General features: G+C 51.1%; 8 protein-coding genes across 8 annotated transcripts; 4 read left to right on the top strand and 4 right to left on the bottom strand.

Moving 5' to 3' along the window:
• Positions 1-582: 582 nt before the first annotated feature.
• On the top strand, positions 583-2,109 carry B0T23DRAFT_431282 (Serine/threonine-protein phosphatase PP2A catalytic subunit; the record flags this gene model as incomplete). The annotated part of the gene is made up of 7 exons (XM_062840308.1): positions 583-738; positions 937-978; positions 1,041-1,146; positions 1,220-1,753; positions 1,819-1,891; positions 1,958-2,007; positions 2,087-2,109. The coding sequence occupies 7 exons, from the start codon at positions 583-585 to the stop codon at positions 2,107-2,109; spliced, it is 984 nt and encodes a 327-aa protein (XP_062689755.1).
• A 1,613-nt stretch (positions 2,110-3,722) lies between these two features.
• B0T23DRAFT_446506 (uncharacterized protein) lies at positions 3,723-5,555 on the top strand (the record flags this gene model as incomplete). The annotated part of the gene is made up of 3 exons (XM_062840966.1): positions 3,723-3,779; positions 3,913-5,208; positions 5,520-5,555. 3 exons carry the CDS (start codon positions 3,723-3,725, stop codon positions 5,553-5,555), a joined length of 1,389 nt encoding a protein of 462 aa, XP_062689754.1.
• A 2,651-nt stretch (positions 5,556-8,206) lies between these two features.
• Positions 8,207-10,032, top strand: B0T23DRAFT_324040 (uncharacterized protein; the record flags this gene model as incomplete). The annotated part of the gene is made up of 4 exons (XM_062835386.1): positions 8,207-8,298; positions 8,372-8,455; positions 8,510-8,672; positions 8,725-10,032. The coding sequence occupies 4 exons, from the start codon at positions 8,207-8,209 to the stop codon at positions 10,030-10,032; spliced, it is 1,647 nt and encodes a 548-aa protein (XP_062689753.1).
• Positions 10,033-11,016: 984 nt separating this feature from the next.
• Positions 11,017-11,911, bottom strand: B0T23DRAFT_386304 (uncharacterized protein). The gene is made up of 2 exons (XM_062837607.1): positions 11,754-11,911; positions 11,017-11,669 (listed from the first exon to the last, which is right to left on the bottom strand). The coding sequence occupies exon 2, from the start codon at positions 11,535-11,537 to the stop codon at positions 11,172-11,174; it is 366 nt and encodes a 121-aa protein (XP_062689752.1). The 5' UTR covers positions 11,538-11,669; positions 11,754-11,911; the 3' UTR covers positions 11,017-11,171.
• B0T23DRAFT_386303 (uncharacterized protein) lies at positions 11,912-12,812 on the bottom strand. Its single transcript, XM_062837606.1, has one exon. The coding sequence runs from the start codon at positions 12,349-12,351 to the stop codon at positions 12,040-12,042; it is 312 nt and encodes a 103-aa protein (XP_062689751.1). The 5' UTR covers positions 12,352-12,812; the 3' UTR covers positions 11,912-12,039.
• Positions 12,813-13,141: 329 nt separating this feature from the next.
• B0T23DRAFT_363679 (uncharacterized protein) lies at positions 13,142-17,368 on the bottom strand (the record flags this gene model as incomplete). Its single annotated transcript, XM_062836326.1, has 5 exons — positions 16,983-17,368; positions 16,504-16,921; positions 16,041-16,445; positions 15,481-15,984; positions 13,142-15,409 (listed from the first exon to the last, which is right to left on the bottom strand). The coding sequence occupies exons 2-5, from the start codon at positions 16,897-16,899 to the stop codon at positions 13,142-13,144; spliced, it is 3,573 nt and encodes a 1,190-aa protein (XP_062689750.1). The 5' UTR covers positions 16,900-16,921; positions 16,983-17,368.
• A 901-nt stretch (positions 17,369-18,269) lies between these two features.
• Positions 18,270-23,780, top strand: B0T23DRAFT_386300 (uncharacterized protein). The gene is made up of 2 exons (XM_062837605.1): positions 18,270-18,952; positions 19,019-23,780. The coding sequence occupies exons 1-2, from the start codon at positions 18,742-18,744 to the stop codon at positions 23,497-23,499; spliced, it is 4,692 nt and encodes a 1,563-aa protein (XP_062689749.1). The 5' UTR covers positions 18,270-18,741; the 3' UTR covers positions 23,500-23,780.
• Positions 23,781-24,578: 798 nt separating this feature from the next.
• Positions 24,579-25,392, bottom strand: B0T23DRAFT_322579 (cysteine dioxygenase; the record flags this gene model as incomplete). Its single annotated transcript, XM_062835307.1, has 2 exons — positions 24,579-24,983; positions 25,117-25,392. 2 exons carry the CDS (start codon positions 25,390-25,392, stop codon positions 24,579-24,581), a joined length of 681 nt encoding a protein of 226 aa, XP_062689748.1.
• Positions 25,393-27,682: the final 2,290 nt, after the last annotated feature.

The following is a 27,682-nucleotide window of genomic DNA, read 5'->3' as shown; positions in this document are numbered from 1 at the left end:
TGGTTACTACTGCACCACCCACCCACCTACGGCCACCTCCACCCACCACCACTCGGTCTCCAACTCCTACCTTACAGCCCAGTCACCACGACAAACCGCTACCTCTACCTAGCAACCTCACACACGAAAAAAGGGACAATATCACGCGAAACGTCACGACGACTTTGTCTTCCATTGCGTCCCAGTATACCCCATTTGCCGAGATAGGATATCTCTCACGGCGACGGCCAGCCCTTAGACGCCCAGCGCCGTCTTTGATTCAGTGACAAAGGTCAACCTGGAGCATCAGCTACCACTCACCAGTTCCCGTCCATCTTCACCCCCTTGCGGTCCAAAAGGAGAACACGGGAGGCGACTCTTTCTGCCTTGCCCTGCAACCCAGCTCACCCTCCACCTGCCCAATTTCGAGCTGCTGCTTGACCCGCGCCGCGCCCGAGAGATTACAACGTCATTGCATTCAACGCCATCACCGCCCGCTACATCGACGACATCCTGATCACCTTCTTATCGCCCACAACCGCCCGAACCTAACCCCGCAATAGCCTCTCCAACAGCCTCCAGCAAGCCCAATTACCCACCAACATGGATACGAATATGGAGGATGTCGGGCGCGTTCCCGCCGAGCTTACCTCGTCCAACTTCGAGCCAACCACCATCCCGACACTGGACGGCTGGATTGAGAGCTTGATGAACTGCAAGCAGTTGGCCGAGTCTGACGTCCAGAGATTGTGCGAGAAGGTCGGTTCCGCCATCATTTCGCCCGCTGTGTAATACCGCGATCGCGCCCGCGCCGGCCAAGCTTCCCGCACATCAAACCCCCCTGCCGCTGTCGCCGCCGCTGCTGCTACCGTGGGGAAGGACCGTTCTGCCGAGGGTTGTCGGTCGCGTGCGCACCGTTGTTTGGGGTCCGATGCTGACACGACAAAATGATTATAGGCACGCGAAGTCCTCCAAGACGAATCCAACGTTCAGCCGGTGGTATGTGTCCTGTTCCTTCCACATGTCCCACCCAACTAGCCAGGCGCGCTGACCGATGCCAGAAATGTCCCGTTACCGTTTGCGGAGATATTCACGGTCAGTTCCATGACTTGATGGAGCTCTTCAAGATCGGAGGTTCGTGCCCGGACACCAACTATCTATTCATGGGTAAGTCTCCAACTCCAGCAGCTTCCGCCATGCCATGGCTGCCGTCGCTAATGCGATCCGTCCCGGTGTATAGGAGATTATGTCGACCGTGGATACTACTCAGTTGAGACCGTCACTCTGCTCGTCGCTCTCAAGATCCGATACCCCAACCGCATCACCATTTTGCGCGGCAACCACGAGTCGCGCCAGATCACACAAGTATACGGCTTCTACGACGAGTGCCTGCGCAAGTATGGCAACGCCAACGTTTGGAAGTACTTTACCGATCTTTTCGACTATCTTCCTCTCACCGCCCTAATTGACAACCAAATCTTCTGCTTGCACGGCGGTCTTTCCCCTAGCATCGACACGCTCGACAACATCAGAGCGCTCGACAGAATCCAGGAGGTTCCCCACGAGGGCCCCATGTGCGACCTGCTGTGGTCGGATCCCGATGACCGTTGCGGATGGGGAATCTCGCCCCGTGGTGCAGGCTATACCTTTGGCCAGGATATCTCAGAAGCTTTCAACCACAACAACGGTCTGACACTTATTGCCAGAGCGCATCAGCTTGTGATGGAGGGTTACAACTGGTCCCAGGACAGGAATGTTGTCACCATATTCTCGGGTAAGTGGACTCCTTGAACACTAATCTATTGTCTACCCAAGACTTTTCTAACCCTGATCATACAGCGCCCAACTACTGCTACAGGTGCGGTAACCAAGCCGCCATCATGGAAATTGACGAACACCTGAAATACACCTTGTACGTCCTATTTTCTCCATGAAGCCTTTTTGATGCTCTGCCCAGTGACGCTAACCAAAACGCTAGCCTGCAATTCGACCCCTGCCCGAGGGCTGGCGAACCTATGGTTTCGAGACGTAAGATTTCAACCCCGTCCACTCCCCCAAGCTTCATAAAGTTTTTAATTGGGTGTTTGTCTAATGCTTTGCTTCACAGGAACTCCCGATTACTTCCTTTAATGATTAAGCTTGCCTTCGCCTCATTGTGTTATGCCCTGAGCAGAAAGATTAAGGGACATAGAAGAGCGAAAAGTCTTAATGATACATTTCTTCGCGCAACCATATATAAACTCCGCGCTATATGGAGCCGGGACACGATTACCATAGCACATGTTCGTATAGTGAGCGTTGTGTTTCGCGAGACATGATTAGACAAGTAATGTATCGAACATCGGGGATCGACAACAAAGCCCAGTCTCTCTTCGATTTCGAGTCACGTCCTACTCTTTGCTCAGCCAGTTAGTTTACCTTTGGTGTACCCTTCATGATAAACTGGGAAATGCAGGTGTAAAGACAGGAAGGGATACATGACTTTGATTATGCCAGTTCATGTAGAATTCGGATATCTATTTTGTCTAAGATCATTGGATTCGGGGCGTCATTGCTTTCCCGCTTGGAACGTCTGTTTCTTCCACCTTACGTTCACACTGTCTGGCGTAGGTATGCCTCACCGGGTGGGCTTCCCGAAGGGGAAGTGGACATTTTGGACTTCATCGACGAGCTCGGTGAGCTAAACAGGTGAGACGGCTCATATACATGGCGGGTAGGCATGAGTAGAGGTGCAGAACATGATAACTCGTCACCATGATCGCCATCGGAGCAATTTGGCGCTCTGCATATGTGGGTGCATATTCTGGCTTCCTTCAAACACAGCTTGGATGACAATTACAATTCACCTCGATTGTTCACAGGCACTCTAGTCTTCAGTGGCCGTTCTCTGTGATCAATAGTACGTCTCTGTTGATATGTGCTGATGTGCCTACATAGTTCTAGTCACCATAGAACATTAACAACCAAGAAAATGTCGACGAGATCAACGTACGTACTGCAACAATTGTGATTAGTGAGAAATTTCATCATCAGTACGTCGTCTGCTGGAAGCAATGCATTAGTCCTGCTTCCCGAACTCACATATGATTGCCGATCCTTTGAACTGGATAACATCCAACAAGTCAGGCGAAAAAGGCGCACAGCAAAATCAAAGCCTAGACGCGGCTAGCTCTTCACAGATATGGGTTCAGACAACCTGGTGTGCTTCCGTGGTTACAATTCGTGATGTCAGAACCGGCTCAGGCTGATGAAGTCGAGTGCTCTATACAACCTCTTCTGGTCAAGGCTCTCGGGGAGCGTCGTTCGCCTTGGTGACTTCTGTTCCTGAAAGAGACGTGAGTCGAAGCAGCGCAGAGCTTACCTTCACTTCACATCCAGCCATCGCCAGCTTTGACGTGTAATGCCGAAGCAAGTCTTGCATCGGCAGCACCAGTCTTCTGTCACTGCGCTGTGCTTGTCCGCCCTTGCTTACTGATGGCTCATTTGGCCTCTTAGCAGCAGCAGATCTTCGCTGGTCCTCTGTTAAACTTCTAAGAACACCAGGCTGAGTAAGTTGCATCATAATTTGTTTGTACTGGATCACAAAGGCAAAGTTGAGCTTCTTAAGGAACTGAAGTCGAACAACTGCTATGTGATCACTCAGCCGTCACTCGTCTTTGCAACAGTAGACCCAATGGAAACTTCACTTTTTGTTGTTCTCAATCTTCCCTCGACGTTCACCTAGCGACAAGTGAAGAAAGAGGATGTCTAACTCGTCAACAAGCGGTCTGGGAGGGACGGGAGAAAATAACGCTCCACCTGTATGTCAACCCCATCAGTCCTTGTACTTATCATGATGATGAAGTTCATATCCTGGGCGCCCAACCGCTTCATCCCCACTTGCTCCCCTTTATCTCTGCCAAACTATCGCTGACCCATCATGAACAATTCCAGCCTGAACCAGACGGACCACCCTACCTCCCACATCAGGCTCAACTGGGCGGCAAGCCCACCCGATCCATCGATGTCCCAGTATGTGCCGTTCTCCTGGTCGTATTCCTGGCCCTGGCCGCCATGAACATGACTATCTTCCAAATCAACCGACGGATCGGCTTCAAATTTCTCTTTTCCGGCCTCCTCTTCGGCTTCTGCATGGCCCGCGTAGTGGCCTTGGCAACACGAATAGCCTGGGCCCTCCACCCGGACGACGAAAACCTAGCCATCGCCTCGCAAATCTTCGTTGCTGCAGGCGTTCTCCTCCTGTTCATTACCAACCTCGTCTTCGCCCAGCGGATGATCCGCGCCTACCACCGGTTTTTCGGGTGGTCACCCGGACTCACCCGTCTCTTCCGGGGGATTTTTGGCAGCATTGTTATCGTGTTAGTCATGGTCATCACCGTAACGATCCAGAGCTTCTTCACGCTCAACCGGCAGACCCATCGCATCGACAAGGACATCCAGCTCTTCTGTGGCGTTTACTTGGCTGTGATTGCCTGTTTGCCCATCTCGCTCGTCCTAGCCGCTGCCTTGGTACCCCGGAGAACGCCCATCGATAGGTTCGGCGTCGGCCACTTCAGGACTAAATTCGGCTTGATCACGTTTACTTCGGTCTTGCTTGCCACGGGCGCCATCTTTCGCGCCGCTACCAACTTTGTCGTTCGCCCGTTGAACAACCCGGCGTGGGCTCAGACAAAGGCGGCCTTCTACTGCTTCAACTTTGGCATCGAGCTCGTCGTCGTAATTACGTACCTCCTTTCGAGATTCGACCGGAGGTTTCATATCCCCGATGGCAGCTCCGCGCCGGGTCATTACTCCATGTCAGAGTTTGGAGTGTTGGCGGGGGCAAACGTAAACGCCAGGATAGGGGCGCGTAATAGTACTGTCAACGGAGGCGGTACTGGTGGTACTGGTGGCAGAACTGCCTCTAGTATCGATACCAACGGGAAGAAGAGAGTTAGTCGTCGGGTTCCGGATCCAATTTTGGATGCCGCCCCGGAAACGGGAACAGCAGCAGCAGCAGCAGCAGCAGCAGGCTTTCCGACCGCTAACTTGCCGCATATTTATGAGCCGGCTGGTAGCAGGAGGGGCTCAAACTGGTCTTTGTTGTCGAAGAGCCGGAAGAGTGGCGGCTCTTCAGTTTATGGAGGAGATTTTTCACTACCGGACTTACCGTTTAGTGAAACTCGCGAGAGTGTTGCTGCTTCTGCGCCTGCCGGTGACCCTGATATGGAGTGGATGGCTAGGGCTATGGTATGTTTCTTTTCTTTACCCCCCCCCCCCCCCCCCCCCCCCCCCCTCCTCCTCCTTTGGTTTTTGGCAGCTCTTTTTTTTTTTTTTTTTTTTTTTCATCCATGCGCTGTGTTGGGTGTAGATATGACTGCCAACTCGATGACGCCGCACTTCATCACCGTCAACATGAGTGGATATTCATCCTTGGGAGGTTTACCATCTTGGTCACGGACAAACCACTGTACACGAAACCTTCCGAGCCGAACCATTTCAAGACTATTCCTTTCGTTGATTAATGATGTCGATGCATGGTTACTGACTGCTTATGTTAGCGCGAGCTGTACGGCGACAGCGACGAGGAGGAGTAATGTTCTGATCTGGTGTCCTTGGTTGTGCTTTTGGAGGAGTTGTGGTTGGTTTACGGAAGCGCAAATAGGAAAATCGTAGCAACGATCAGTACTTGAAGTTCGAATGGACCCTTCGTCATTCAGAGACATTTCCTGGCCAATATTAATCAACAAATGGCCAAGACTGCTCTTTGCCGCTTGTAATACATGGTCTCACATTTGTCTTTCTTTTTGTAATTCCTAGTATTTCGATAGTCGAGAAAATTCCCCGAACCTAACTCAGGGATGTATAGGACTACATACCGAATCATTGGGTGGATGGGTATCCAGACACATGGGTCCGGCACTCGGAATCTTCGATAATTGAATACCAAGTCGGAGAGTTCCTGAATATCATTGTTACAGACGGATGATCAAGCGAATGGATGCCAAAGTTCGACTGTTCGAGACTTCTTCACCACTGGCTAAATAAAACACCAATGCCCCTGGACGAAGCACCACGTTCGGCGCCCGAATCCGGGGAAAGTTAAACACGAAACCCCACTCTCGTAGGACAAGGGTTCCCGAGGCGGCTTAGCGATAGACCACCCTCCTCGGGTTTTTTTGGTCAAGTTCACGCGGCTGTTGATTGTCTCATTTTCATTTTGGGACGGGGATTGGAGAAGCCCCGAGAACTTACACGCGCTCTGAGCTCTGGACTCTGGACTTTAACTGAATGATTCCTGTTTGTCATTAAGGTCTCGAAATCCTCTTCCTGATTGTGACTTTACTTACCTTTTTGTATCAAGGCATGGGACGATGGCTAACATTTGTACAACTGAATTCTTTCCATTATTTCAAATATGAAAGTGGCCAAAAAACTTGTCAAAGTTAAAATTAGAAAGCCGCTGGGATATGTCATGGCCGGCAACTACGGCAAAGAGTTGAGATGGCAAGCTCGCCTCCTCTCAGGCTGTCAGTCAGTGTTCAGCACACTCGATAGACGCTAAACACAAATGGATAGCTGAGATGATACAGCATTTATCGATCGGCTCCTACCAGTACCGGGCAACTCCCTTATCGTTTACCTGTGCAGCGCCTCCCATTGTTTTTCACCGATGATTCCTCAAAGCTCCTGCCTTGTCTCAAAGCTGTTCCTGAGATTTGCAGATGTTGCAAGGAAGGAGTTTCGGAATCTGCCCTCCAACAGGGGCGCTAAGCCCAAAGCGCTTCGGCTGTCTAACGCGAAAAGGAAAGGCGTACACAGTACCTTCGAGCCTGCAATCGTCAAGCGAGATTGGGCCGTTGCGCTCACCAATCTGCGTCCCAAGTCAGGGTCAAAGTCCCCGAGTGAAAGTCAGTCAGGGCAACAATTCTCTCAACCACCAGCAGTTCCAGTTGGCAGTTGCAAGTGACGGATTCCGTTCTGGATCCTGTCCGTCAATCCAATTCCAATTCCCTCCTTCACCCACGATTTCTCGATCCGGGAACCGTCGTGTCTCGCTCGGTCCTCTCCACAGACCGTCGCCTTGGACCGCCATCATCAACTCTAGGTTGGGATTGCTGCCGTGTCCAATATCTAGGTCGCGTCGCGCTATCTAGAATACCTTGGTCGGGTCGGTAACCGGCTTTCATCATCTATTCCCTTCTAGGCCACCGCCCGCCTCCATCTACGAATACCTTCTTTTTTTCTTCTTCTAAATTCATCATCTTTACCATCTGCGCGGTTTGTTCCTGCGCCTGGAGCTGCACCCGCCCCGTGTCTGATCTTTCTCCCTTCTGTCGCAACGGGTGTGCCTTGCCTTGGCAAGCTTGCATCCCACTGCGCATTACACCTCATCCAACCACCCGACTTTGCATACCTTCCCCAACATCCAACTCTCAGGCACCCCAACGGCACCTCACCACTCCAGACCGACCTCCCGGCCTCAACTCCAAACACTCAGCTGCATCCCAGGTTACCCAAGTACAAGCGGCCCTGCCTTGCCGACGAAGAGGGCCCAATTGGCATTGCAGCCGGCGCTGTGTACCGGTGTGCGACAACACCACCACCACCACCACCACCGAAACAACAACGATCCTGTCCGACCAACTTGTCCCTTCCTCAAAAACAAGGCACTGCCGGTCTACCACTCTTTCGCATAGAACCAGCTACCATCCGATCTCTACCTACGCCGCCCAGTCTGGCACTTGGAGTTAACCTCACAGCATACGCCATCTCAACAACAACCACTTGGACGTTCAGTCATCGTCGCGATCACTTCCCCCCCACGCTAGCCCACAGCTCAGTTACGGGCCGTCGCTGACCATCTTGACGCCAAGGGCCTTTTTGGTTAGGGATCTAGTTCGAGCAATATCACTCACTCCAGCAGATATTCCCAAATCTGGGCCCACTGTCATTCATTTCTGCTTTCGTTCTTCGATTATGAGCCATGATACAACTTGAGGAAGAACATGACGTTAGGAGGTTGGAATCGAGAATCCATGGCCCGCGATTGGACGACAACAACAGTCTCGATTACGCCAACAAAAAGGTGTTGGTCGTCGGTGCCGCAAAGGGAGCCCAACGCCAAAAGTTAGCACCAACACACATCACCAAAAGAATCAATCACAGTTCTGCGAAAAGAAAGGTCTCTCGTAGACAAAGCAGCACAAAAGCACTTCTCATTTTCCTGTCAGCAATCCCGGCAGCCATGGCCCAGTGCGTGCCACTTAAGGGATCGACGGCGTGTTCTGCCTTCCAAGTGTCTTCAATATCGACAGATGAGGACCTGGTGAAACTGTAGTATGTTGACCTTGCTGTCACTGCGATAATGAATTTGGAAAAATTATGGAAACTGACCTATTCTATCTGCTAGTCCGTTCTTAAAGGATGTCAAAGACACCGCAACATTTGACGAGCAGCTAAAGTCTTATGTGCAAACAAATTATGTTCAACTCAAGTACGTCGCTTGCCCTTGATAATTCCCGTTAACTCCATATTGACATCACCTCAGGTTCCAAAATCTTTTCGGTTGCGGGGGAATTAAACTCACTAATACGACTGAGCTCTATGCGCGATTCGCGACTACCGTACTGTGCAACGGCGTCATTCAGAATTCCGTTACCAAATGTAACCTTTCAGCAGCAAATTCTCGACCGATTTGTGCTGATACTTGCGTAAGTAATCGACCGACATTCATTGGTCGATCTTTGCTGACTTCTCCAACAGGCACAATATGCGATCAGCGAAGCTAACATCGTCGCTGACAGCTCTCTTTGCGAAAATCCAAATGACAACTACTCAGATCAGATTCGAGCCGATTTTACTACGTGTGCCCTGCCGGCGGACTCCTTATCTAGTAACGACTGTATCTCGGGGATTGCGAATGAGCCCGACAATTGTGGATTCGGAAGCAGTCTTTTGGGCTTGTGTGGTTATTGCAAATCTGGGGGACCGAATGCGACGGATACGTGTTGCTATAATTCTGACGCCGAGACCAGATGTGCCAACGTCGTCCTCCCTTCGATTTCGCCATCAATATCTTTGGATCCCGTTCCAAGCGCTACTTCGACCAGCGAACCGGTAACAGATCCTGGTAGTCAAAAGGGGCTCTCCGGCGGCGCAATTGCAGGAATCGTTGTGGGCGCAGTGGTGGGCTTGGCTCTGTTGACCCTGCTGATCTTCGCGTGCGTTTTCTTGAGAAGGAGGAGACGTGGCAGCCAGGATGGCAACCTTCTCAACCAGCCGACGCCTGCTAGGAAAGGGCCGTCAACAGCGCTAATGACACAGAATGATGGGCTGAATCATGGATTTGCAGGGCCACCAGGTGGAAGGATAGCCCGGATGTCGGCCCTCGAGGGGGATGCCCCGTCCCCACGGTCTCATCGAGACTTCAGCTCCGGATCCGGCGAGAAGACGGCAGCCGCTTATGCTATTAGTAGAACAAGCAGAAGAAGAGGCGATGATTACTCGTCGTCCGACGGATACCGCGACAGCCCGATATCTGACCGAGGTATTGGCATTCTACGACCGCCACCGACGATGAAGAGGAGCGGCTCCCTGTCGAGCGGTTCAGTTCTCGCAGGCGAAGACGGTGTCTCGCTAATGTCATCACCCCAGGGTGGTGTGGCCAGCCAACAAAGCGAGCAGCTGCCCTTCTTCAAAGATTACTATTCTCAAGACGAGATCCATCCAGGCGACAAGGTTGCCACGCTTTGGGCATACCAGCCACGGGCTGCTGACGAGTTCGCCCTTGAACGGGGTGACATGCTCAAGGTCGTTGGTATTTGGGATGACGGATGGGCAACTGGCGTCATGGTGAATGAGACTGCTGAAGAATGGGAAAACCGTCGCCAAGCCCAGCGAGATAGCGGAGTCTCCAACACATCGGGAAAGATGCGGGATGTGTCGCCTCCTGTGAGCGGAGAAATCAAAGCATTCCCGCTCGTGTGCGTCTGCCTTCCCGAGCATTGGCGACGAACAATCGAGGGAGATGGCTCAACAGAAACCGGAGAGAGTGCTCAGAACCAATTATAGTAACAAACGGACTCATGAGAGGATTTTGAGTGCCTGAGGCCGCGGACCTCTTGAATAACTGCTCAGTCGACCAGTATTCTGCTATACGACGTTGGGTATGGACTTGGTGTCATGGTATGCTTTATTGCAACTTCACTCCGGATACCCACAGGGCACCCCTGTCTCCGCTCACTGCAAATCATCACTATTCAATTCATAATGACGTGTTAATCTCAAGCTGCCATCCGTCTGCCGTCGGTTATTTCGTTAGTTGGGTGAGCAGACGCTGATGAGCGGGAGGCCTGGACGAACGACGACTGCACTACTAGTATTGCATCCTTTAACTTTTTTTCTTCTTCTCTCTTAATTCCTTTATATACCCCTGTTTGTGGAGGACGATGTGTATTTGCTAGAATGGAGGCTATTGTAACTGGATGTGGGGAATATCAAAGAGGAGTATTTGTAAGAATGGCGAAAGACCAGTATCATACGTTATGACCTTCGTAGATGACGCTTTAAGACATCCGCAGAGCATCTATCTAGTTTGAAAGTGGACATTATGGAGTTAACTTCGAATGCGAGTTCCTAATTGCCGTCATTAAGCCTAGTCTTGGAGCCACGAATTTCTAGATCATTATGTGATGAACGAACTGCCAAATCTTAATGCTACACATTCCTTACTTGAGAGGTTATCAGCGATCCTCCAAAGCTTCCAGTTCCCGTGTCTCCCGCTCATGCTCAACCACATCACGGTCAATGAGCTCCTTCTGTCTCTGCAAAGGACGTTCCTGCTCGCGAGTACGCAACAGGCGAGACTAAATCTCAACTAGCTCTTGCACCAACTTGATTTTCTTGTAGTGATTCTCCTTGATGCCGTTGAATAGGAGGTCTGGAGGGTCGACGACCCAGCGCCAGGAGGTGCCGACTGGGTTGGTGCCGTGACGCCAGCAGAAGACGCACTTGTTGGAGCAGGAGAGCGAGGGCGTCATTTCCATACATTGCAAGTTAAGACAATTAACACTTTCGATTACCACCCTAGATACACTCAACATGGCCATAGTCTCCAATCCTTTCTCCGTGCCTATCTTTCCACTATCCCCTCAACTCCATCCTATCATCACTACCACCGTTCAACTCAACAAACACCCTCACCTGACCTGTCAACCCTTCTTATGCTGGCTCTTTTCGTGTCTGGTAAGGTTACAGGGTTTTGTGAACTTCTGACCGCAACCCGGCTCTTTACATACCAAACGCCCTTTGGAGCATGTTTTCTCATGGTTCTTGAGATACCTCTCTTCTGTGAATGTCTGACCGCAACCATCCACGGTACACGCAAAGGGCCTTCCGTGTGTTTTCTGGTGGCTGCAGAGTTCAGGGTTGGTTTTAGCCCTAAACTCGCAATGAGGACACGCAAAAGGCATAACGTCGCTATGTTTTTTCAGGTGCTTGCGGAGATCAGGGTCGGTTTTAGCCTTAAACTTGCCAAAACGCAACTCTGAGTCTGGCTTAGGGGAAATTGATAGCATCAATTGTCTTGATCTGCCAGGTGCAGGGAGACTTGAGTCGTGTTGGTCAGACTTGAGGAAATCGACTGTATCAATTTGCTTATTGGCGGGGCAGTACGTTAAGGTGCTCAAACGTAGAGGTCCGCTTCTTGTCTGTGGCGAGTATGTCAGGCGGGTGTTCTGATCCTAGTCTGACTCGACTGGTGCCTCGTTGCCAAAGAGGGCTGGCGAAAATACCTTTTCGGGAATCAGAGGAAGAAAGAAAAATGAATCAATCGATCAGTCTGATTCGACGATGATAACTTCGTTCCACGCGTTCGATACGTGATGGCGCACGACTCTATAAGGGTGATGATGGATGCAATGCAATGTGTGTGAATTCTGGATGATGAACTAGGCTAAGTCCGTCTGGATCTGGCCTGTCGCCGACTCGAAATATATGTACTGTCCCAGTGCCCTGACAATAGGGGTACTGCGCCAAGTCCAATCCGTACAAGTTAACAGGCGTCGGTCAAACAGTTGATCAACTGCAGCCTTCGAACATTTCCATATTAACATCCTCGATCTCTTCGTCGCGGAGTGATGCATCTGCAGCGGCATTACAATTTGCGAATATATCGGGGAGGTCGAGGTCTTTATTGTGGGTGGCATTTTCTGGTTTGGCTTCGTTGTTTTGGAATGGCTCAATCTCGGGCGATGAGAACGGTTCGTCCGTAGAATCATAGAAGCTTCGTCCCTCAAAATTAAGCGATATAGGCTGTGGCGTTTCGGCGATGTGGCTCGGTTGATTGTTGTCTTCCACGTCGTCTGCGAGGGTTTCATCGAGCGGTTGCATATGTGGCGGTGGGCATTCTGTCGGTGTAGTTGAACTTGGTGCCTCCTCTTTGACTTGAGGGACTTGTTGATGGCGATCTCGTTGGTCACCGGACCGTTCATTGTTGGCGTTATCGGTGTATTCAACGGTAAGTGTTTCATCGTTAGTGTTTGGGGCAACGGGCGTTTGCTCGTCAGCATCTCGGACATCGAGCGGCTCATTGTTGGTATTTTGGCTAGTGGGGGGCGGTTCGTTGTCAGGATACTCTTGGATGACGAGTGGCTGATCGTTGGGGTGTCGGTCATCAGGAGGTTGATTTTCGTCTTGTTCTGCTATTGCGGGCAGCGTGTGTTGTATTGGGCGCGGTCACTGTTGGGATGAGGGTTGGCGGCCTTCATTCAGAACTGGTGCAAGTTTAATGGCCCCTTGGAATAGCTGCCTAGGGATGTGGTGATCAGTTGTCTGGATATGATGATAAGGGAGCTCGTTGTGATCGCCGCGTTGCTCGCGTTGGGGAGGATGAGGTGACCGTCGCGTTTTCATCGGGAGGAGGTAGATTTGCTCTCACACACACCAACCCAGTAGGCCCCAATCAATTCGAGGGAGAAGGAAAATTTAAAATCTGAAAGCTGCCCGGCGAAGAGACGACTTGCTAAGCAAGTATTTCTGGTTGTAGATAATAATAAGTTGAATGAGAAACGGATCCGTATATGTAGCAAACTAGCTACTTCTATCTAACTGCCTAGAGCTGTGTCGAAACCATGGCATGCCAAGGTTCAGTATGCTCTAGCCCAGTATAACCTGCACACCCTTAATCGACATAATAGTCAAGATCATACAAATTCCCCCAATCCAACTCGTCATACTCCGTGATCGAGTCAGCAACCCGCGATTGCATCTCATTCGCCGTTTGCTCCTCTATAAGCTTCTTCTCCTCATCAGCAAGCTTCTCCTCTTCATCAGCAAGCTTCTCCTCTTCATCAGCAAGCTTCTTATCATCCTCCTTAGAGGTATTCTTCCCCTCCTCTCCCTTAATTTCCAAGATCCGTCCCTTCTTATGGATCCAAACAATCACATCCCGCAAAGGCTTTAATTTGCTGTGGTTTTTCTCCCCGTTTGTGTCGTAGAAGACCTTGCCCATCTTTGAGGCCTTCTCTGCTTTCTGTACCTCCTTTGGCTTACCCTCAATGACCCCAGTGACATTTTTATCTCCAATGATAAGGAGACCCGACTTTTGGCGTGTCAACATGACGTTGAGACGATTTTCGTCTGCAACGAAACCAGGGATAATGCCAGATCGGGTGCCGGTAATGACCACCGAGATTGATCCTTCTCGGCCTTGGAAGGAATCGGCCGTTTGAACCGGGGGCATGCCACGGAGGTGCGGGAGGCCGGACTTCAGGAGTCGGTTGCCATAGTCCACATTGGGCTTGTGGGCCGAAATAACCACAAAGTCCTGTGGTGAAGCGCATGGGAATTTCTTGACAAAGTCGTTAAGTAATTCCAAAGCGCCCTTTACCTGCATCCGATTCAACTTTGAAGTGCCGACTACATCAACTCGTGTTTTCGGCATGTGCCAGAAAACAGGCCACAGGTAACCTTCCGGGCTGGGTGTGAGGGTTGGATCGCGACCGAGCAGGTACTGCTCAAAAGCTCTACCGACGGTATGGCTAGGATGGGCCGGGTCGCAAACATCGCCATATGCCATGTTCTTGTAGTCGGAATAGAAGAGCTCATTCGCGAGGTCGAACATACCCTTACACATCCTCAGCTGTCGGAGAAGACGGAACGTAGGGAGCCCCGCAGCCTGTAACCAGGCCAAAGCTGAAATACGGCCACATGTTCCAAAGCGGTTTGCATAATTGCCCTCCTCGTCCTTAGTTTCGAGCTCCATCATTGTCGGGGGGAGCTGCTTGACGTCGCCGGCAAGAATAATAGGCCTTAGGGTATTACCCCAGATAGAGCAAAGGTCGGCTTTAGACATGCAGCCTGCCTCGTCGATAGCAATGATTTTAGCTACCTCCCAAAATTGCTTGAACCATGTACCCTGTGCTGTAGCCGGGGTAGTCATAACAACATCGGCATTGTTGATGATCCTTTGCAACCATTTCTCTAGGAGGTGCTTATCGACTTTATCCCCATCACAATAGGCTTCCCATGTTAGCTCACCACGGGCAAGCTGACTGATACGAGCCACCGATCCGTCACCCCGGTCAATCTCTTCCTTGAGCTTATAGAGGCAAGTCGCGTGCTCTGGGAGTAAAGTGGGTACGATGCCGGCTTCTTGACTCTGCTCAAGAGACTTGGACCCCAAAATAGCGAGTAGCCAATTGGATGGCGATAGCGCTAGCCGCCAACGAGGTGTATTTTTGGGGTTTCGTGACTTGAATGCTGTATCGTCCGCAATTCCGGTTTTCAAGATGTTGGTAAAAGTCTCCACCTCCACCTTAGGCGAATAGCCGCGTACAACAAGGGGGTAAGACCGACGGGACGTAGACGGAACAACCTTATTGTACCTATCGATAACCTTGCGCCCATTTGCGTATATTCTCAACGCAAAATTAGTTACGGCCGTATGGGTAGGACCTGACCCATACACTTTACCGCCGTGCAAACAATGAAGACCTCCGAGCGTCAGCGTGCTTAAAGTTATTGTCTTGCCGGTGCCACCAGGTACGCCAACTAAGGCGACGTTGCAATAACGCTTAGCCCCGTAGAGCTCCAGCCTAGTCCTGTCAGATGGGAGTGCCTCTTCTAGGATCTGCTGCTTCAAGATTTTATCTTCCAAATCGAAAAAATTGAAGACTGGAAGGGGGCGGGGTGTAGGCGGTGACGCCTCGGTACCTGGCGTCATGGCATCTATAACGCCGGAGAGGGAAGGGGCGGTCAAAGTGTCGAAGAAACCCGTGCCACGCATGAGATCCCTGTGGAGGGCCATCTTGAAGTTGAGCTCATCGGAGTCAAACTCGGGGTCTGTTTCTGGTGGGCAAGCGGCGCTCCCAGGCAAAAAAGTTTCGACTGCCATGACCTTCCGCTCCAAGTCGCCGAGGGAAATATTGAAATCGAGCGTAACACTGTTCTACTGTGCTGCGTTTGTCTAGTGGATGGTTAGTGACTCGTCACGTCCCTTAACATACAATGGGAACGAACCTCGAATACTCCTTCGGCCTCAGCACGCCCATCGAACGTCTTCAAGAGACTTCGGTGTTCGTCTTTTACCCGCACCTTGACGACAAGATCAAGCAAAGATTGCTTCGCAACGGCGTCCTTGGCTGTGGAAACCTGCTTTGCAAAGGCATGCTTGTCCAAGAGGGCCGGTAGGGTCTCCGGGCGCTCCATGATTTGGCCATTGAGAAGAGGACCGTTAATATCTCCAAGATGGAGGGAGACTGTTCCATCCTTGACCAAGTGTTCCCAGTGCGCTTTGTATTGGTCCCGAAACGTTTGATCGAGACGAATCACCGCAAAGTATATGGGTTCGTCTGGGTTGGCTGGTTCCTCCTTCTCAAGAACGAAATAAGCGGAAACTTTGGTGTTGCGAATGCTGCACGAGTCATTGTACAGCCAGTACATATCCATGACGTGGGCCATAGTATTACTGCACACACTCTGTGCGTCGTTATCGAACTTGAAGGTAGGCCTGAAGCGTTCACCCTACAAATGTAAGAGTTAGTAATCGTATACGCTAAAGGGATGCCACATGCACATACCATGTTCTCCTTGATCATTTTTTCAAACAAATCAATATCGAACTTTTGGGCTTTGGGGAAGGGGTAGTCGAACGGGTAGCGGAACAACTCTGGCTGATGCCTTCCAAACTCGATACGCAACTCGAGTTTAGCAACGAGCAAAGTAAGTCTGGAACCAGAGAGGAGACCGAGGAGATCCGTCTTGCCAACGATTGGTGTATTTTCGTTGATCCATCCGTCGCTGGCATGACCAGGATTGGCGAACGGTAGACCGAAACCCTCGACCAGGAACTTACTACCCTCGTGAAGCTGAATATCGATCTGGGTAACCGCAGAGAGTTCTTGAATTTGCTGAGGAAGTTCGACGCTGTTTGAGATGTCCCGCATGGAGATTGTATACTCGTCCATGTTGTAAGGGAGCTTGACCTAATGCAATGATCAGTATCTTGGACATAATAGAAACAGAGCATACAGAAGAGCTTACCACAATGGTGTATTGGTCCCTAAGCTCGAGCTTAGCCAAGTCGGGGTTGCTAATCATTGGTTGATAACAGGCCCCAAACCCTGCATCTTCGTTGACCTTGTTGTTGAAGCTGTGGTCAAAGCTCATGGTCAACCCATACCAGTGACTTTTTCCGTTGTGCCAGTGGGACACAACGGTTACGTCGACGTCGCTGCCCAACTTTTCGTCAAGAACGAACTTCTCCTCCTTCTCACCCAGTTGGGATTTCTTGCCTGGCTGGGCTTTTCTGCAACCGCCAATGAATGGGCCGCTCAAACCATTTGTGCAAATGACAGCGTCGAGGCGCTGAGGCATGGCTTTTTTGGTGAATTTCTGGGTAGCAGGCTTTCCCTGCTCTGAGGTGGTGGTTGCAGACATGGTGAATGGTTTCTGCGTGTTGCTAGAATGCTGAGTTAGCAGGTTGATAGGTCTTTGATCTTCACGCGATGGTAATAGCTTACTTGATATAATGTGCGCGACGGTCTCTGTCACTGCCCGGCACTCCCCGATGAACTTCACCCCGAAATCACCTCGACGCGATGTTACTACCACGACCCAAGTATCTCACAATTAAGGAGTTAAGAAGCCACCAGCGCGAGCTAGTGAGTCAATACTTTGGACCGCGGCGTTTGTTCCACCACGCAAAGACGATGACGAAGATCCGTACAGCTTCATCTGCCAAACCAAGTAGGACGGAACAGTGAGAGGATGAGAACGTAAATGATACTAGGCATAAACTAGTAGTCGACGGCTTGTAAAGACACGAAAGAATCGCAACAGCGATGACTGGTGAGACTATACAGCGTGGTCGCGGTGGTGTCAGATTCAACTGGACGGAGAAGACTAGTATTAGGTGGGTGCGAGTCTGGCGAGGTCCAAAAAAGTGGGGGCGGAGCACGGGTAGCCCTTCAGTCAAAGCCCTTCATCCGGTTTTCAGGCTTATCAGATATAAGCACCATGTCCGACTCCAATCCTCAGTCTAATAAACGAAAGCATCATTCAACATCTTCCTTTTGCTCCCCACGCCCAAGAACTACCAAAAACGAAGCAAGCAAGGACCTAAAGGGGCAACAACAACCTCGTTCACATCCATGGAAGTCGACGAGGCCAAGCACCACCCCAATGCAGTCCCCAACGGAGCGGCCATCTTCGATGAACCCGTCTCTTACCTAGACGTCAAGGCGGTGCGACGGGGTGCAGCCAACTAGGCGCCTTGCCCTGCCGGCAACTCCTTGCGCGTACCGCAAAGACTCGGGGCACAGGGTTTTAGGTTCCCTAGATATTAGGTACTACAACATTCATGCCCACCATAAATAAACAGTGATAACCCCCGCAAGGAGGCCTTGGGCGCTTTGTCCCAGATCTCCAAGAGTATGGAGATGCAGGCTCAAGCCGCGCAGGCCCTAGCATTTCAATAAGAGTGAACAAGATAACGTCCTCGCAATCGCAGAAAGGGTTGCAAGTGTAGACACACCTTCGCTACATGGTAGAAAAGAACGTATAACTTGACTACTATGGAGGTACACAGTATAGGGCTGAAGTGGGCCTACCTGGGCCAGGTGGAGATGTTATGATTGATCAACCAAAGAAGTGGAGATGCACCGTACGGAGACCTAAGAACAAAGCGGGAGTGCCCAACCCTGAAGCGAGGAAGCCTCCGCGGCTGACGCGTTTATCTTATCGGCACCCTCATACGTAACCGGCTCCGGTGACATCCAATGGCGGTAGTACAACTTGCCCGCCTGAACGGTACCGCTTTACCACACAGATGTATGTACATACATACCTACACACCACAGTACCTACATGCAATTATCTGTTTGACGTCCACACGATTTTACCCATATCGACCAAAGACACACAGAAACACGGCTTGAGAGGGCAGCTGACAATATCACCTAGCGCTACACAGCTAGCTTCAGGCGCCGGTCCCGTTGGCACATTGCGCTCCCTTTGACGTCCTGTAGTCATACCGATAACGACTTTGCGCTTTCGTCATCCTGTCGCACCGAGCGAAGCTCCAAAGAACAAACACCACCCTACAACCATATAGACCAAAATTGGCGATCCTTCCACGTCCAAGCTGTCTTTCTTTTCCGTCCTCCCCCGAACTTGTCAAGTCTCGGATGGTTGTCCCAAGATGCGCAACAGCCTGACGATCTCGCCGTCTAGGTAGCTGGTTAGCTTAAGCTTCCTGGCTCGACTATACACCTCGAAACCATGGGTCAGGGTTTCTCTTTGACTGCCCCTCCAGCGGGGGCAGCCGGTATTGATGTCCCGGAGCTAGCAGATTTGACCTATGAGAAGGTCATCGGCCAGGCCCGCTTCATGAAGAGTATTCGTGCCAGACACAATGATGGAGTCGTGCTCGTCAAAGTGCTCGTCAAGCCATACGCCATGTCGCTGGGACGGTTCAAGAAGAAGATTATCCGTAAGTGACAGATGTGCGAAGCTTTGCCATCCGACTTTGGCCATTTCTGACGCGGGGAAACAACAGGAGAAAGAAATGCGCTTGCCAGTGTACCCAACGCTCTTCCATATCAGCGAGCGATCGAGACCGAGACGAACGGATACCTGGTCCGACAGTTCTTTTACAACTCCTTATACGACCGACTCAGCACCAGGCCATTTCTCGAGGACATGGAGAAGCGTTGGCTGGCTTTCCAACTCTTGTGTGCCTTGCGCGACTGCCACGCCAAAGAGATATACCACGGCGACATCAAGACCGAAAATACACTAGTGACGTCTTGGAACTGGCTCTACATCTCGGACTTTTCATCGTCATTCAAGCCTGTCATGCTGCCGGAAGACAACCCTGCCGATTTTTCCTACTTCTTTGACACGTCTGGCCGAAGAACATGCTATTTGGCTCCCGAGAGATTTCTCCCACCCGGGCAAGACCCCGACCCGAACGCGAAGATCACATGGGCCATGGACGTGTTCAGCGCCGGATGTGTTATTGCTGAATTGTTCCTCGAAACACCAATATTCAACTTGAGCCAGCTGTACAAATACCGAAGGGGGGAATATGATCCGTCCATTTCACATCTAAGTCGCATCCCTGATAAGGACTTGCGCGAGATGATCGCCCACATGATTCAGGTGGATCCGCAAAAGCGCTACTCGGCCGAGCAGTATCTCGATTTCTGGAAGGACAAAGTGTTCCCAGGCTATTTCTACAACTTTCTACATCAGTACATGCAGTCGATTACCGACCTTTCAACCGGAAACTCGAGGATCGGGGAAGCGGATCAGAGGATCGAAAGGGTCTGGAACGACTTTGACAAGATCTCCTACTTCCTTGGCTATGCGAACGGGAATGACCCACACGAGCATCACCTGCCGTCCCCGAGGTTGGGGTTAGGACTTTTCCCAGTTCGACTCAACATCCCCAACGCTGAACATCATGTCTCGGCGAACAAGCAACCCGCCACTGATGATGGAACCCTCATCTTCCTTACTCTGGTCGCGTCTTCCCTGCGCAACACCGCGCATGCGACCGCAAAGATCAAGGCGTGTGATATCATGCTAGCGTTCGCTGAACGGTTAACCGATGAAGCAAAGCTGGATCGAGTCTTGCCGTACCTAATGACCCTCTTGACCGACAAATGCGATAGGGTTGCGATATCTGCGCTGCGCACAATAACTCAGCTTCTTGATCTCGTCAAAATTATCACCCCCGTCAACTCGCATATATTCCTTGAGTATATCCTACCCAGAATGCAGGTTGCGCTCTTGGGATCACAGGGGACCCCGAGCCCTGTAGTTAGAGCCACGTATGCAGCCTGTCTAGGAAAACTGGCAACAACCGCGTATCGGTTCCTAGCAATGGCCGCGACGCTTCGAGCCGATGGATCAGTGACCATTTCGGATCCAGAACTTGAGCCAGGCAACGAGACCAACACGGCTCTCGATGGGTTGTTTGACAGTTCCCGCCAAGACCTAGTAGACCTCTTTGAGACCCATACGAAAATGCTCATCGAGGACCTCAATCCTTTTGTTCGGAGAGCCTTTCTCAGTTCAGTACCGGATCTGTGCATCTTTTTCGGCGTTGCAAAGGCGAACGACGTTATCATCGCTCACCTGAACACGTACCTCAACGACCGTGACTGGATGTTGCGGTATGCCTTCTTTGACACCGTCGTGGGCATTTCCGCGTTTATGGGAAGTAGTACCCTCGAAAGCTTCATTCTACCTCTAATAATCCAGGCGGTGGATGACCCTGAGGAGTTCGTGGTACAAGGGGCGCTTCAATCATTGGCAGAGTTGACTCGATTGGGGCTGTTGACCAAGGAAGCCTTTGTGGACCTAGTTGCCCTTGTCCGACGGTTTACAATGCATCCAAACATCTGGATCCGTGAAGCGGCCGCTCATTTCATAGCAGCCGGAAACGAGTTCCTAAGCTCTGCATACCTGAAGGTTTCCGTTTACCCACAGTTGAAGCCCTTCTTGAAGCCAGATATTATCCCTGGCTGGTCGGAGCTTCAGCTTCTTGATTCGCTTCAAAAACCACTCTCGCGTAACGTCTTTGAACTGGCTATGCAATGGGCTGCAAAATCAGAGAAGAGTGGTTTTTGGAAGCCTCCGAAACGGTTGTGGGATGCTCGCGCTGTGACCAAACTCTCCAAAACAGATGAGGATGAGCAGTGGCTAGGGCGCTTAAGGACTGCGGGGCTCTCACAGGCGGACGAGATAAAACTCATCATGCTGCGAGAGTTCATATGGCGTCTTGTTCAGATGAAAGGGAGAGACTCGACTGAACTGCAAATGGAGAAAAGATCTGAGCTCGAGGACATCATTCCTTTGCGAAACTTGGGTATCACGCCTCAGACCGTCATGTTCGAAGAGGAACCCATTCGCTATCCTGCTCCCCAACTGGACGATGATGACACGGCTCCCAAGACGATCCAGGAGGCTCTCCTCGATGCGTCGTTGACCATTGGTGATCCACTAAGTCAAAGGCGTCGGGCCGCGGTGGATAAACAAAAGTCCAAGTCGGGCAGTCGATCAAATCTTCCATCCATATCCGTGGACGGCAGGCTTGCTACGGACAGCAATGGCGAAGGCTCAAGGGATACCTTGAGACGGTCGGCGTCTCACCAGAGCCGGGCATCTCTGCTCTCCCCTCATGACGACGTGGGATCTGCTCACTACTTCCCTTACGAAACAAGGAGGGCCTTGAAGCACCAGTCTAGTGCAATGAGTCTGATGAATCGTAAGGACAGCGCTAAGTCCGTTCCTGAGACTGGTACTACAGAAACCAATGCCTTTGGTGAGGTTGAAGCGCCCCTCTCTCAGCATTACCAGGGAACTCATATTAGGTCCCCAGACACTGAAAGCGTGCCGCCAACGCCCGGCATTAAACTGCGTGTGAACCACGACTACCATGGAAATGACCCGCATATTCTCAAGATGCTGGATACCATGTACGTCGAAAACTACCCACACGACCTTGCAGAGTTTGGTCCAGAGGTTACACCCATTGGGCGCCGTAAGACCGGCAAGATCATCAGCTCCCAACCAGGGAAGCAAAGGGAAAATGGATGGAAGCCAAAAGGAGTGACTATCGCGTCGTTTGTTGAGCATGTCGGTGCCATCAATCGTATCGTTGTTGCTCCGGATCACCAATTCTTCCTGACCGGTGGCGATGATGGGACCGTGAAGGTTTGGGACTCGGCCAGGTTTGAAAAGATTAACATTCACAAACCTCGCCTCACCCATCGACACGCTCCCGGTGCCAAAGTTCGTGCGCTATGCTTCATTGAGAACACGCATAGCTTCGTCAGTTGTGCCACGGATGGCAGCGTACATATAGTCAAGGTTGAGACTTACTTGCAGGGCGAGAGTTATCGGTACACTCGTCTCCGCACAGTCAGGGAACATCGCTTTGTCGACGGCGAGTTCGGTGTGTGGTGCGAACACTACAAGCGGGACAACGAGTCGATCCTTGTCGTGGCCACCAACAAGTCGGTCGTCTGGGGCATCGAGCTCCGAACCATGACACTGCTCTTCAAACTGGAGAATCCAGTCCATCACGGCACACCCACTTGTTTCTGCATCGACTTCAAGAAAAACTGGCTTTGCCTGGGAACGTCTCACGGCGTCTTGGACTTGTGGGATCTCCGCTTTAAAGTGAAGCTCAAAAGCTGGGGCGTGCCCGGCAAGGGATCCATCTACCGGCTCGCAATCCACCCTTCCCGCGGCCGAGGCCGTTGGGTGTGCGCCTCTGGCGGAACCGGCCAAGGCGAGGTCACAGTCTGGGACATTGAAAAGGCCACATGCCGCGAAGTTTACCGTGTCGGCGGCAACAAGGAAGGCCCCAAGGGTTACGATGCCTGGCAAGTCGACGAGGACAAGCCTTCCGATGGGCAAGGACAGATGCTCTCGCGATTCGCGACCAACATCGAGCCCAACGCTATGGGCAACGCCGACCGGGGGGTCCGCGCACTGGTGTTTGGCTGGGGCATAACGGACGCCGCCACGGTTGAAGAACAGCCGCCGCCGCCGCTGCAGGAACGGGACGTGCGCTACGCATTCATGGTCACAGGCGGCTCAGACAAGAAGCTGCGGTTCTGGGACCTGACGCATGTTAGTCAGAGCAGGATCTACTCGGGTTTACAGCTGGGAGAGGCGGCGCCAAGTTACACGGCTAGTCATCCCACACCGTCTTTGATTCTTAATACCGAGCGCTTGCATGGCAAATCGTCCGGTGACCAGGCTGGTGGTTCTGGTACTGCCGGGACCGGAAGGGGCAGTGGTGTGGCGCAAGGAGTCAATGGCAAATCATCGTCGTTGTCCAACTCAGCCAGGAATGCCCAGCAAAAGATGAGACCGTCAAGAACCAAGATCATTTCGCAGGAACATTTCCGGCTGTTGAGAAGTCACTTGGATTCTGTCCTTGACGTGGCGCTACTGGAGTCACCTTACCCAATGACGGTGTCGTGTGATAGAGGGGGTATGGTACTTATTATCAGGTAAATAAATCAGCATGGTGGTGATGGTGGTGGTAGCAGAGTCTCGTAGCGATTATGTTTTAGGCGTTGTTCTTGTTTTTGCTCAGCTGTCCATTAAGACAATGGACATGCATGTAGAGAGGAAAGTTTGAGTTTGGGGTTTCGACATAGCGATGAATGGTCAAAATATTGGAAACCATGTACAAGTCAAACCAAACTACATGTCGTCGACGATTGCTGTGTCCGATTTCTCAAGAAGCAGGGTGCTTCTTCAGATGGTGATTGCTACCATAGTGTATAGAGAGGTATCACATGATAAGTAACGTGACCGCAGTTCACCCAGGACCCGACCTGACATCGACTCCGAGGGTCCGCTCGACCCATAAAAGACGATTGGAGGAATATGGTGCAATTTGCGCTAGTCCCAAAACAGTATGAGAAGTGAGAAAGCATCCGCTCCTCAAGACGCCGACGACGACATCAATGTCTCCTCTTCCCTCCCCGTTTCTCCTTTCTCACATTTCTTTCGCTGTTTGGGTGCTGTAAAGCTGGTTTGATTCTCTACCGTTCTCCCCAATTCTGCGCTCGAAAAACAGATTTCGCGGTGTTACGGACCCTACGGTACTGAACATTCTCTCAAATACAGCGCTCTCTCTTCTCAACCCTATGTCCACGAAGCGAGACAACACTGGGAGCGACACTGAAAGCAACAATGGAAACACGCAAGCAAGCAAGCAAGCAAGCAACTATACAATTACTACCTAGCAACATGAACGAAAACAAACTAGCCTGGGAATAACAATAGCCCCTGAATCACCGCTCATCAACCGAACGCCTCCCTCGACTTGACGAGACATCATCATCGTCATTATATATCCCCATCCAGCCCAACGAAACCAAACTATGCAAACGAATTCCACTCAACTCCAACTCGACGACAAAACGAGGCTCATCACCTGCCACCGATCCTTACCTTCTTCATCTATCTATCAATCATCCATCCACCCATCGTGTATGCTCATCATCGACTACAACCTCGACTGAGTATCATCTCCTCTCTTTTTGCATGTCGTCTCTCTTTTCATCTCTTCTGTCTCTCTTTTCTTACTCATTCAACCTCTTCCCATAAGCCGAGTAGTACCCGCACTTGGGCACATGGCTCTTCTTTCCCGTCTCCGGGTTAAAGATGTGACAGCCCCCCTTTGCTACGTTGGGCGGCGTGTACAGGTGCAACGAGACGGCAAAGTTGTCCGGGTCTTGGTTCCACACGCGGTGCACGCCAAGCTCGTCGGCCATGTAGGCCACCTCGTTTTCGCGGTAGACCTTTTCCGCAATAACTTGCATTCGTTCTGGTTCTGAGGAGGGAGAGGAGGAGGATGATGATGAAGTGGAGTCGGGAAAGGCATAGCGGGTTTCGGTGAGGTTGCCTTGGAGAATCTTCATTAGGCAGTGGGCGTTGCCGTGGTCGTGGATGGGTGAGCCTTTGCCTGGGGACCAGACTAGAACGAGCTGTTCATTGTTTGCTGTCAGTGTTTTGTTCGAGTGAACATTGCATTACACAATATACAGAAAGGCACGTTGTTGATGAGGGACGGGGAATACGGATGCATGGAAATAAGGCACCGGGCAGACTGCTACTCACAAGGTTGCTTTTCCCGTTCCCTTCATCAACCAGATTGCGGGTGTACCCCCGGCTTGCATCACCAAAGGCGAACCTCGACCATTCTACCTCATCACTTTGATAGTCTAGCATCAAGCGAGTAAGGTGTTCGACATCGACATCGTCTGAAGTCAAACCCGACGACGGTCCCAGGGCATCTTTCAAGGCCTGGACGAGCTTATCGAAGTTGTTTAGGCTTGGTGTCTCCTTGAAGGTAGCTTTGAGACAGAGGGGGACGGTGGTGGTGGCTGCAGCCATGGTCTGGGTGATTCCGACAGCCATATTGTCGGGGTCGTTCTTATGAGTACAGGGGCGGAAGGTGTTGATGGACAGGAAGCTCTAGAGTTGCAGCAAAAAGAGGCGGTTGTTGAGCAAGTCAAAAGATGCTTAGGTGTCTGGACTTGGCTTGAGGGGTAGCGGTTATGTTGTGTGACAAAAGAGGGATCAATGGGCTCTATATTGACGCTTGCGAACTGAGGTTTTATGGAGGGATGCCATCAACCGTTTCCAGCTAAGTGGTCGCTTGGAGTCTGATGATCGGTAACGATGTTGTTGATGCTGATGGGCAAAAGGGGGTATCAGCGTGAGTAAGACAGGACAGGGCTGGATGATGATAGGATGAAGGATGAAGAGGTTCAAGATGACCTATCAGAAGGAGGACGAAAACTGGCGGTGTCGATCTTCCAAAGCGCGTGGATGGAATGGGGATTGCGGGCGTTTCTCAGCAGTTCTGGGCGGAGACAGCGGTCGGATAGGTCGGGGGAAGCCGCGCAACGATGCCTGTTTGGAAAGGACCGATTTCGGTGAGGTGGGTCGGCTAGGGAAAGAGCAAGGGAACTGGGCACTGGTCCATGTGACGAGGTAACTAAGCAGCTTCTTCGCTGCTTCTTTTTGGATTCGAAAAAGCGAAAAAAATCAAAGTAAAAAAACGAACATACGAAACCATGGCATATTTGACATCATCGTCGTTTCCATTGCGTGGAGAAAGTGACCATTTTGGTATGGCGGGGTCCAGTGTTTCCCTTGTTGAAGGCCGCGTTTCCGCAAGCGCATGGAGAAAAAAAATAGAAAAAGCGACTCTGTCAGCGACTATCGTGGAACGGAACCCATAACATCAACTATCCCTGCACACGTCGTCCCCACCCTTCCGACTTCGTTCGTTGCGACTTGGAATCTTTTCGAACTGCGGTTTCCCCGCAATCGAGCTTCAGATGAACCACGACTACAACAATCGTTCCGCGGTCAGTTGTACAGTGAAAGACAAGCATTGCGCGGCTTCTTGAACGACATCCCATCCCATCGTGTTTACGTTGGTATGGACGGGTAGCCTTCGCCAGGGCATGTTACTGGACACCAGTGTATTGTACCACTCATGGCCACTGTAGGTAGTCACCGTAACGATACTCGATTTGTACCCCTGGGCCACCACTGTAAGAAACAAAGACTAGGATGTGTCGTTGGCTACCTCTACTTAGGTACCGCACCTTGAACACTAAAACCTACCTACCTAGGTAGGTAGATGATATTCGTTATGTTCATACGGGTACGCGAGACTTTGCCCTTTCCATCAACCAGCATGTGCTATGTACATAGAGGTAAGCAAGTATCTACCTACTCAAAAAAGTGAGGAGCAGTTGTTTCGGTCTCAGTGAGATAAGGCGGGATCACCGCTTCCATTACTTCTCGCCTCCTGAACTACACATACCACTCACTATCTTGCCTCATTGCCTAGAGAAAATCGCAATGCCAGTACACACCAGTGCATCCACAAGCCGGTCACTTTTCTTTCTTTCTTTCTTTCTTTTTTTTCTTCTCTATTTTTCGGACAACCTAACTAACCTCCTGTCAGGTGCCCTCAACAGCCTCCTCGGTTACCTTATCATTACTTGATGTAGATGAAGCCTTTAAACCAAGGGGGCCAGCTATTACTGCCCCTTATAGACGATGGGACAAGATAACCAAAACATGGTGGTTTGTCTTGGCCCCTCTACGCTACTGGACTGTGAGGCTGTAGTGTATGTATAACACAGCCAGCCCTGCAACCGCCGACCAACCGCCCGCTTTGGCGTCATAGGTCAGGCGTACTTCATTTATTCACTAAGGGTGACATGACGGTCTCACCGTTCACCGGTGTTTACACAGTACGACAAGCAAGAGCATGATTCTGGAAATGGTTTAAAGACCGTTGTTTGGGTCACACCGGTTGATACTGTTAAATGATTGGCAATGTGGAAAAAAGGACCCTGAGATTATCTGCCGTTCGCCATGGTAAGGACTTTGAGGTTAGAAGCAAAGGGAAGAGGTTAGGTCTGCACACGTAAGCGACACCTTGTTGCTTTCAATAAGGCCAGAGAAGGTGCAGTTCCAGAGCTCGATAGAAATCGGTCTGTCATCGTTATCTGTCTGGCCTGTAATAATATTATTACAGAGTGATTCGCTTTCTCGCTCGAATTATTATCACTATACCCGACCAGAAGAAAATGCCAGGCATTACATACATTACACTCATATACCGATGCCACCCGTCTGGCCCGCCTCATCACACTAA

This window comes from Neurospora hispaniola, assembly GCF_033458365.1.
Source record: "Neurospora hispaniola strain FGSC 10403 chromosome Unknown B0T23scaffold_7, whole genome shotgun sequence".
Classification (NCBI taxonomy): Eukaryota; Fungi; Ascomycota; class Sordariomycetes; order Sordariales; family Sordariaceae; genus Neurospora; species Neurospora hispaniola.
Note: the sequence above shows the minus strand (reverse complement) of the source record. Positions and strands in the feature narration are given on the sequence as shown.

Excerpts from the sequence above, each read along its gene's own strand:
- B0T23DRAFT_386304 (XM_062837607.1), bottom strand. The coding sequence starts at position 11,537 with ATGCTATCAATTTCCCCTAAGCCAGACTCAGAGTTGCGTTTTGGCAAG.
- B0T23DRAFT_386303 (XM_062837606.1), bottom strand. The coding sequence starts at position 12,351 with ATGCAACCGCTCGATGAAACCCTCGCAGACGACGTGGAAGACAACAAT.
- B0T23DRAFT_386300 (XM_062837605.1), top strand. The coding sequence starts at position 18,742 with ATGGGTCAGGGTTTCTCTTTGACTGCCCCTCCAGCGGGGGCAGCCGGT. Across the intron at positions 18,953-19,018 it reads GTTCAAGAAGAAGATTATCC|GAGAAAGAAATGCGCTTGCC; the intron begins GTAAGTGACAGA and ends GGGAAACAACAG.